The sequence below is a fragment of the Formica exsecta genome, unplaced genomic scaffold, assembly GCF_003651465.1.
Source record: "Formica exsecta isolate Colony F162 unplaced genomic scaffold, ASM365146v1 scaffold265, whole genome shotgun sequence".
NCBI lineage: Eukaryota > Metazoa > Arthropoda > Insecta > Hymenoptera > Formicidae > Formica > Formica exsecta.
The window spans coordinates 487,901-499,212 of record NW_021849915.1 but is presented as its reverse complement, the minus strand read 5'-3'; the positions used below and the strand labels follow the sequence as shown (position 1 = coordinate 499,212).

The window sequence follows — 11,312 nt, the reverse complement described above, 5'->3', positions numbered from 1 at the left end:
ACACACACACACACACACACACACACACATATATATATATATATATATATATATATAGGTATTTAGGACTAAAGTTTGATCAAATTAATGAAAATCTTCGAAAGGTAGCAATAGATAATAAAAGTGGAATAATACAAATTTGGAACAATCATGTGTTACTGCCACGTCAATGTTCACTTTTGAAAACTTCAAGCAGTAAATACATGACACAAATTGTGATGTAAGAGATCATATAAATTTAACAAATTACAACGATCTTGTGCAACATAATTTAATATTCTGTTTAGCAGACATCTTCATTTGGAGTTGCGTAAAATATCTAGCGAAATAAACTCAGTATTTGGAATACAGTTGACTCTCAAAATGGGATTGTACTTTGGTTTTATAGCACTGTGTTTTCGTGAAACATTCAATGCTTTCCCTAAGTCTATTTTGGATTGTATTGTACGTCTTCAAACTTTTTCTAATTAATTTCATGTGCGGAAGAGTCAGCGCTAAGGTAACAATTATATATTTAAGTTCAAAATGCATCTTTATATAAATAATTTAAATAATTCCTTGATTTTTAAATAGCGTTACAATAACATTATCATAAACAATTTCAACTGCATTTTGCACTTTAGGCGAATATAACAGGAAATATTATGAGTACAATATCCTATTCCATTCGTGATGATGAGGTTCGTGAAAACGTAAGTTTTAATATATTTTTTGCTAAAAGTTTTTATTAAAATAAACTTTAATTTTTTCTTTTAAATTTAAGCTGAAATATGGAATCTTAAATATATGTACATTAAATTATGCATTGTATTAATATAGATATCGCAGTTTTTATTGCAAACGTCTCAAGCTCCAGTCAAATTCTACGGGCTTAGACTTTTCCAGTTCGGTTTTGAATTTTTTCTAAGGGTATATTCCAATTATCTTATAATGATCTATTACAAGTATTTTAAAATCCATAACAAATATTAAAAAAATGAATATATTATCTCTTTTTTACAGTTTATAACATCTATTGCAACCGTTATAGTTATATTAATACAGTCGCACACAAATAATTAAATATTTTGACATAATATATAGAAACTATTAAAATAATAGAACATGATATTTAATATATATAATTTTTAATCTTCTCTAAAATGAAGGTATATTTTTCATAATTATATAAGAGCTCTTGTATGAATTAAGATTATGTCAGTACTGCTGTCCTGACAACCACTTGGTCACTATCGTCGTGTTACATGCAAGTAATTCAAACAATGTTTTACTGAATAACATATCCAATAAAAAGTGTTTTGTGTGTACATGTTAATTATGCGATATTAAATATAAAAAAAAACGTGCAAAAACGTGCTAGTACAAAACTTCGACAAAATTGATAATAAAAAACAAAAAAAAATTTCTTTTTATACAAAGTAAAACATCTATAAGTAGCTTAATAAAAATACGACTAATATAATCAGCTCTTATACTACACATATAAATAAATATCAACTTATATAATATTGAGTATGTGTAATATATATATATATAACTTTTTCTATCATAAATATATTTTTAAAAGATGTATAATTTAGCTGAGAATATTATATAATACTCATCATTTTCTATTTAATACATTATTATTATTATTTAATACGTGCAATAATCGTACAAATGTCAGAATAAAGTGATAAACATTTCAGAAGTAGTATCGATAATTATAAAAATGTATTTGCTTGGATAAAAGCAGACAAGATATTTATCATAAAACCTTTTTTGACAGACCACGATATATAAAATTAAACAGATCGATAAATGTAATACGCATAAGTGCAACAATTACGAATACACCATCGTATCCCGTATCTGATCGACAGTAATAGTTTGACTTGCAATCATGACGATATCCGCCGTGACTAAAAATGTTTGGACAGTTTTCTCGCCACTTTTGATAATCAATTATGTATTTGGTTTAAAAATTATCAAGTTTCCGGCAGATCATCCAAGACTATGGTTCAGCCTCCTATACATACTGTTTTCGTGGTCATTATACTATTTGCTCATATGGTATACAACAACGTCTTTTACGAATCGCTTTCTAGGCATAAATAATATCTTCCAATATCTAAATTATCCCATAGTATTATTATCAATTGTGTTTGGAATATATTATGATAAGGTAAGAGAATATATTAACGCAATATGCACTCTATCGATAAATAATTTCAATGGTTTTTAAACAATCTCATTGTTAGTCTCTCGAATAAATCGTTGAAAAGTAAAATTTTTTACATTTAACTAGAAATAAACTGTTGTTAATACATGAAATACATTGCAGCCTAGGCAACATGAATTATTAACAAACTTCTTTGGCGAATCATTTATTAAAATTATTCTTTGGAAGAATGTAAAATATGTATATATAAAAATATTTATATATCTTAACACAGACAACTGTCATTGAAAGACAAGATTACGCTACTAGAGAATAAAATCAAGATTCTGGATGAGCGCTAATTATTTAATTGTATTCAAAGTGTATCGTGTCTTTTTTTAGAAATTTAGAAACTTTCTGAGAAAACTTACTATTGTGGACATCACACTAGAAAAACTAGGAACAACGATAAATTATCGACAGCTACATAAGAAAATAGTACGACTCGTCTTCGGATGGTTCGCTATAGCCATATTAATAAATTACATAAACATGCTATATTTGGAATATTATTTTAAATTTAATATAGCAACGGCTATTTATCTTACCTCTATGCTTAACTATTGCTCTCATATCAATCTTATTGGCGATCTGACAATGATGAGTATTCTTGGGTTAGTACAATTTTAACGTTTTATGTATAATCCATACGTAAATTTTATGTGCGTGTATCGCCCATAAAACATTATAAACTTTGCTGCAATTGTTTTTAGAACTTGTACAGTACGTAAGCATACGTATTTGTTAATAAACGTCATCATTCTTTATTAGTTCTTCTTTTATATATATATAGATACATAGGAATAAAGTTTGACCAAGTCAATGAACATATTCAAGATATGGCAAGTAATGACAATCGTAAAATAAGGCAAGCTTGGGGAAATTCTATGTTGCATCCATCCCAATGCAGATTTCTAAAAACTAGGAGCAGTAAATGGATGATATGGACTATAATGTAAGAAAATGTATGTAACTTTAATCAATCGTAACATATTTACATAACAAGACTTAATATTGTATTACAGGCATCTCCATTTAGAAATATGTAAAATATCTCGCGAGATAGACTGGATATTTGGACTACAAATGACTATCAAAATGGGATGTTACTTTACTTTCATGGCTGCGAGTCTTAATAATTTTTTTGACTTGATATTTTTTAAAAAATATATCATAAGTTTAAACAATATATTGTTTACAATTATATGCCTAATCTGGCTTTCCCATAATATTTTCAAACTTTTTATCATTAATTACGTGTGCGAAAATGTTAGCGCCAAGGTACGATTTCCTCTTTTCAAGTTCAAAATACATTTATTCAAAATTCAAATTCAACGACTAATTTCTTATAAAATAATAAGAAGTTTTATATTATCAAATTAAAAACGATTTTAATTTTATCTTAGATATTTTTATTTCAGGCAAATGCAACGAAAAATTTTGTAAATGGAATATCGTATTGTACGTGCAACGTTGAAATGTATGAAAATGTAAGTATTAATACCAGTTTTGTAGGCAATGATAATGAAACATTAGTTTTTAAAAACCAATGACAGAAAGACAATAATATGTATATTAAATAACCTATTATAATAATATAGATATCACAATTATTGTTACAATTGACTTTTTCACCGCTACGGTTTTATGGTCTTGGACTTTTCCAGTTTGGCTTCAAATTCCTTCGAGGAGTACGTGCTGTCGTATAATTATGCATTACAAATAATTAAATCCATAAATATTAAAAAAACAAAAATATATTGTTTTCTACCTTTACAGTTTATCACATCTGTCACGACAGTTGTAGTTATATTAATACAGTCACAGATTGATAATAAACTATGTTAAAATAATTGTAAATAATATAATTGTAAATAATACATAAAAAGCCTTAAATGGACATTGATCTATATTAATCGGTATGTAATACAAATTCATCTAAATATGTAATTATACACAACTATATACTGTACTAAACATTAAAAAATATTTGCCGTTTCTTTATAGGGGATATTACGATGAGATAAAAATCCAAAACTTTTTACTTTATTTTTATGTCAAATATATCTTTTTACCTTATTCGTTGTCATAAGAATTATTTTTAGCATAAAATTAATTGTATGTATAAGGAGTCAATATCTAACGAAATAATCACTACCTAATAAAAATCCACGATTTACGATTGTTTCTTTGTGCATGCAGCGTTTTTAAAACATAATTATATGTTAAAACAAATATTGATTAAATTAGACACATCTTTTATTCTTTAGTAAGATTTTTCAATATATATCATAACATTGTACAAACTCTTAAGATAAAAAATAAATACAAAGCATATTAAAAACAATGTTCATATTTCCGTTATGAATATATAATGATTATACTATGTACATTTATGTTTTTACATGTTATATATAAAAAGAAAACGTTATTCATTATTCACTGATCAAATATATTGCGAGATATAAATTTCAACAGATTGATTATTTTAATAATTAGTAGTGCAATAATTGAAATTATAAGAATACGCATGACCATTTGATGAAGAAACTGCAAACATTCAGTCGGCAAATGAAGTATAGTTCAGAATCAAAACTGTGTATGTAATGATTAAAAGCATTCGAACAGTTTTAGCACCGCTCTTTGTAACACTGTTCAACACCAAATTTACCTTAAGTTCTATCAAGTCATTTCTGGTAGAATTTTTAGCGTTGATTACGAATCTGGCGAAAAAATGACGTATCGCGTCAAGTTTTTGAAAAAATCTCAATCAAAGTTATTAAAATAGGCATTTTTTATACTTTTGCGTAAGTTATATCTGTCGAGACGTGCTCCAGAAAGCAGTGACAGCTCAAAATAAAGCTCAAGACTTATACTTTATGATAAAAATGCCAAAAATCTCAAGCAGGGAAGATTTTCCTGAATACTATATTATATTTCACTTTTTTAATATATACATTTTTAATTAATTTTAATTGAAATTAATTCTATTATTAATTAGAGTTTCATTATTATTTAATACGTGTAATAACCGTACAAATGTCAAAATAAAGTAATAATCATCTCAAAAATAATATCAATTATCGTAAATATATTTGCTTGGATAAGAACAGAAGTATTTATCATAAAACTTTTTTTGATAGACCGCGATATATAAAATTAAACAGATCAATAATTGTAATACGCATAAGTGCAGCAATTATGAATATACCGTCGTATCCCGTGTCCGATAGACAGTAATAGTTTGGTTTGCAATCGTGACGATATCCGCTATGACTAAAAACATTCGGACAGCTCTCTCGCCACTTCTGATAATCAATTATGTATTTGGTTTAAAAATCACCGAGTTTCCAGCAGGTCATCCAAGATTATGGTTCAGCCTCCTATACATACTGTTTTTGTGGACGTTATATTTATTCCTCATACTGTATACAACAACAATTTTAACGGATCACAGCATATATTATATTTTCCGATGTCTAACTTACTTGATAACGTTATTATCAATTGTGTTTGGAATATATTATGATAAGGTAAGAGAATATTAGCGCAATATGTATTCTACCGAACAAAAATAATCTCGATGGTTTTTAAACAGTTTTATTGTTAGTGTCTCGAGTAAATTGCTGAGAAGTAAAATTTCTTACATTTATCTAGAAATAAATTGCTATCCAAATATAAAATACACTGCACTTTACGCAACATGAATTATTAACAAACTTCTTTGGCGACACATTTAATGAAATTATTCATTGAAAGAATGTATAAAATATGTACATATAAAAATATTGATATATCTTAATACAAACAACTGTTATTAAAAGACAGGATTACGCTACTAAAGAATAAAATCAAGATTCTGGATGAGCGCTAATTATTTATTTGTATTCAAAGTGTATCGTGCCGTTTTTTAGAAATTTAGAAACTGTCTGAGAAAACTTACTGTTGTGGATATCACACTAGAAAAACTAGGAACAACGATAAATTATCAACAGCTACATAAGGGCATAGTACGACTTGTCTTGGTATGGTTCGCGGTAGCCATATTAATAGATTATATACACATACTATATTTGAAATATTATTTTAAATATAATACAGCAACAGCTATATATCTTATCTTTATGACTAACTGTTGCTCTCATATCAATCTTTTTGGCGATCTAACAATGACGGGTATTCTTGGGTTAGTATAAGTTTAACGTTTTATGTATAATCCATAAATAAATTTTTATGTGTATTGCGCATAAAACATTATAAACTTTTCTGAAATTGTTTTTAGAACTTGTACAGTGCGTATGCATATGTATTTGTTAACAAATGTCATTGTTAATTAGTTTCTTCTTTTAATATATAGATACATAGGGATAAAATTTGACCAAGTCAACGAACATATTCAAGATATGGCAATTAATGACAATCGTAAAATAAAGCAAGCTTGGGGAAATTCTATGTTGCATACATCCCAATGCAAATTTCTAAAAACTTCGAACAGTAAATGGATGATATGGACTATAATGTAAGAAAATATACGTGACTTTAGTCAATCATAATATATTTACATAATAAAACTTAATATTGCAGACATCTCCATTTAGAATTATGTAAAATATCTCGCGACATAGACTGGATATTTGGAGTACAAATGACTATCAAAATGGGATGTTACTTTGCATTCATGGCTGTGAATCTTAGTGATATTTTTGATCTGATATTTTTTAAAAAATATGTCATAAGTTTCAACAATATATTGTTAACAATTTTATACCTAATCTGGATTTTTCATAATATTGTGAAACTCTTCTGCATTAATTACGTGTGCGAAAAAGTTAGCGCCAAGGTATGATTTCCTATTCAAGTTCAAAACATATTTATTCAAAATTCAGATTCAATAATTAATTTCTTATAAAATAATAATAAGTTTTATATTACTTTTACTTACTATTACTAAATTAAAAGCGACTTTAACTCTACATTAGATATTTCAATTTCAGGCAAATGCAACGAAAAGTTTTGTAAGTAGAATATCGTCTTTAGCACCGTTCTTGATAACACTGTTCAACACCAAATTTACCTTAAGTTCTATCAAATCATTTCTGGTGGATTTTTTAGCGCTGATTATGAATCTGACCGAAAAATGGTGTATCGCGTCAAATTTTTGAGAAAATCTCAGTCAAAGTTGCTAATATAGGCGTTTTTGATACTTTTACGTGAGTTATCTATATCTTTCGGTATATGGAGACGTGCTCCAGAAAACAATGACAATTCAAAATGAAGCTCAAGACTTATACTTTATGATAAAAATGTCAGAAGTCCCAAGCAGGAAAGTTTTTTTCTGAAAAAAGTAGGCAAAACATAAAAAACATATATCGCAATGTCTCTTAGTCAGCTACATTATATTTTACTTCTTTAATATATTCCATATTAATAAAAATTTTATTATTATTTATGTTAGGAAATGAGAGGTTCTGGGACTGAATAGTAATCGCGGAATAGTATTTGAACAACTTATTTATTATACTGTGTTAGGAAACGATTGCGTTATAAAATAAATGCAGAATAATTTTGTACAACGAAGCAGCGTGTGTACACCAGTGCGACCGGAAGGACTAACTAAACAACCGTGGAAAAAATAAGAACATAAGATAGTAAACTACGTAAAGAAAGACTGCCCTCCATCTGGCGTCGCAAAGGCGTATCCATAATAACCAGGACTTATGAGCAAGCACACATAGATCTACCATTCCAACAATTTAATACATATAATAACAATGCCAAAATAAAGTGAACATATAGTAAAAATGCCAAAATAAAGTGATAATCATCTCAAAAATAGTATAAATTATCGCAAAAGGAATTTGCTTGGATAAAAACAGACAAAGTATTTATCATAAAACTTTTTTTGACAGGCCGCGATATATAAAATTAAACAGATCGATAATTGTAATACGCATAAGTGCAGCAATTATGAATATACGTCGTATCCCATGTCCGATCGACAGTAATAGTTTGGTTTGCAATCGTGACGATATTCGCTATGACTAAAAACGTTTGGACAGTTCTGTCACCACTTCTGATAATCAATTATGTATTTGGTTTAAAAATTATTGAGTTTCCGGCAGGTCATCCAAGACTATGGTTCGGCCTCCTATACATACTGTTTTCGTGGACATTATACTATTTGCACATATGGTATACAATAACGCCTTTTATAAATCGCTTTCAAGGCAAACATCAAATTCTTCTATATCTAAATTATTCCACAGCCTTATTATCAATTATGTTTGGAATATATTATGATAAGGTAAGAGAATATTAGCGCAATATGTATTCTACCAAACAAAAATAATCTCGATGGTTTTTAAACAGTCTTATTGTTAATATCTCGAGTAAATCGTTAAGAAATAAAATTTCTTACATTTATCTAGAAATAAACTGCTATCAAAACATAAAATACACTGCACCTTAGGCACGTGAATTATTAACAAACTTCTTTGGCGAAACATCTAATAAAATTTTTCGTTGAAAGAATGTAAAATATGTACATATAAAAATATTTATATATCTTAATACACGCAAATGTTATTAAAAGGCAGGATTAAACGCTACTAAAGAATAAAATCAAGATTCTGGATGAGCGCTAATTATTTATTTGTATTCAAAGTATATCGTGTATTTTTTTAGAAATTCAGAAACTGTCTGAGAAAACTTACTGTTGTGGATATTACACTAGAAAAACTAGGAACAACGATAAATTATCAACAGCTACATAAGAGAATAGTACGACTCGTCTTAGGATGGTTCACGATAGCCATATTAATAAATTGTATACAGATACTATTTTTGAAATATTTTTTTAAATATAATACAGCAACAGCTATTTATCTTACCTTTATGCTTAATTATTGCTCTCATATTAATCTTATTGGCGATCTAACAATAACGAGTATTCTTGGGTTAGTACAAATTAAACATTTTATGTATAATCCATACGTAAACTTTATTTGCGTGTATCACGCATAAAATATTATATACTTCTCTGCAATTGTTTTTAGAACTACAGTACATATTCATATGTATGTGTTAATAAACGTCATCATTGTTTATTAATTTCATCTTTTAATATATAGATACATAGGAATGAAGTTTAACCAAGTCAACGAACATATTCAAGATATGACAAGTAATGATAATAGTAAAACAAAGCAAGCTTGGGGAAATTCTATGTTGCATCCATCCCAATGCAAATTTCTAAATATTTCGGGCAGCAAATGGATGATATGGACTATAATGTAAGAAAATATACGTGACTTTAGTCAATCATAAAATATTTACATGACAAAACTTAATATTATATTACAGGCATCTCCATTTAGAATTATGTAAAATATCTCGCGAGATAGACTGCATATTTGGAGTACAAATGACTATCAAAATGGGAAGTTACTTCGCTTTCATGGCTGCGGATCTTAGTCATTTTTTTGACTTGATATTTTTTAATAAATATATCATAAGTTTAAACAATATATTGTTTACAATTTTATGCCTAATCTGGCTTTCCCATAATATTTTCAAACTTTTCATCATTAATTACGTGTGCGAAAAAGTTAGCGCCAAGGTACGATTTCCTCTTTTCAAGTCCAAAATACATTTATTCAAAATTCAGATTCAACGACTAATTTCCTACAACATTATAATAAGTTTTATATTACTAAATTAAAAGCGACTTTAATTCTACATTAAATATTTCAATTTCAGGCAAATGCAACAAAAAATTTTGTAAATAGAATATCGTATTCTACGCGCAATGTTGAAATGTGTGAAAATGTAAGTATTAATACCAGTTTAGTAGACATTGATAATGAAAAATTAGTTTTTAAAATCCAATGACAGAAAGACAATAATGTGTATATTAAATAGTCTATTATAATAATATAGATATCACAATTATTGTTACAATTGACTCTCTCGCCGCTACGGTTTTATGGTCTTGGACTTTTCCAGTTTGGCTTCAAATTTCTTCAAGGAGTACGTGATGTCGTATAATTATGCATTACAAATAATTAAATCCATAAATATTAAAAATCAAAAATATATTGTTTTCTAACTTTACAGTTTATCACGTCTGTTACGACAGTTGTAGTTATATTAATACAGTCACAGATTGATAATAAACCATGTTAAAAAAATTATCGATAATTGTAATACGCATAAGTGCAGCAATTACGAATATACGTCGTATCCCATGTCCGATCGACAGTAGTAGTTTGGTTTGCACTTGTGACAATATGACTAAAAACGTTTGGACAGTTCTGTCACCACTTCTGATAATCAATTATGTATTTGGTTTAAAAATTATCGAGTTTCCGGCAGGTCATCCAAGATTATGGTTTGGCCTCCTATACATATCGTTTTTCTGGATGTTATACTCTATCCTCATGTGGTATATAACAACTTTTACGAATCCCATCATATATTATATTTTTGCAAGTATAAATCATTCTACAGCGTTATTATCAATTGTGTTTGGAATATATTATGATAAGGTAAGACAATATTAATACAATATGCACTCTACTGATAAATAATCTCAATGATTTTTATACAGTTTTATTGTTAGTGTCTCCAGTAAATTGTTGAGAAGTAAAATTTCTTATATTTAGCTAAAAATAAATTGCTATCAAAACATAAAATACACTGTGTCCTAGACAACATGAATTATTAACGAAATTCGTTGGCGACACATTAAATAAAATTATTCTTTGTAAGAATGTAAAATATGTACATATAAATATATTTATATATCTTAATACACACAACTGTTATTAAAAAGCAACATTACGCTACTAAAAAATAAAATCAAAATTCTGGATGAACGCTGATAATTTATTTGTATTCAAAGTGTATCTTTTTTCAGAAATTTAGAAACTGTCTGAGAAAACTTACTGTTGTGGATATCACATTAGAAAAATTAGGAACAACGATAAATTATCAACAGCTACATAAGAGAATAGTACGAATCGTCTTAGGATGGTTCGCCATAGCTATATTAATAGATTACCTAAACATACTATATTTAAAATATCTTAAATATAATACAGCGGTAGCTATT

The 11,312-nt window shown here is 27.7% G+C and overlaps 3 protein-coding genes across 3 annotated transcripts in view; all 3 read left to right on the top strand.

Annotated features, from left to right (window-relative positions):
* The window catches only part of LOC115236970, a 5,789-nt gene extending 4,780 nt beyond the window's left edge, over positions 1-1,009 (top strand). The window contains exons 6-9 of the mRNA XM_029809710.1: positions 288-444; positions 624-692; positions 820-944; positions 1,003-1,009. Of these exons, the coding sequence (XP_029665570.1) occupies positions 288-444; positions 624-692; positions 820-944; positions 1,003-1,009 (358 nt within the window). The remainder of the gene's footprint in view (positions 1-287; positions 445-623; positions 693-819; positions 945-1,002) is intronic.
* Positions 1,010-3,039: 2,030 nt separating this feature from the next.
* LOC115236969 lies at positions 3,040-4,048 on the top strand. Its single transcript, XM_029809709.1, has 5 exons — positions 3,040-3,155; positions 3,379-3,481; positions 3,622-3,690; positions 3,802-3,891; positions 3,980-4,048. Exons 1-5 carry the CDS (start codon positions 3,040-3,042, stop codon positions 4,046-4,048), a joined length of 447 nt encoding a protein of 148 aa, XP_029665569.1.
* Positions 4,049-9,340: 5,292 nt separating this feature from the next.
* Positions 9,341-10,384, top strand: LOC115236968. The gene is made up of 5 exons (XM_029809708.1): positions 9,341-9,492; positions 9,563-9,818; positions 9,959-10,027; positions 10,139-10,228; positions 10,316-10,384. The coding sequence occupies exons 1-5, from the start codon at positions 9,341-9,343 to the stop codon at positions 10,382-10,384; spliced, it is 636 nt and encodes a 211-aa protein (XP_029665568.1).
* Positions 10,385-11,312: the final 928 nt, after the last annotated feature.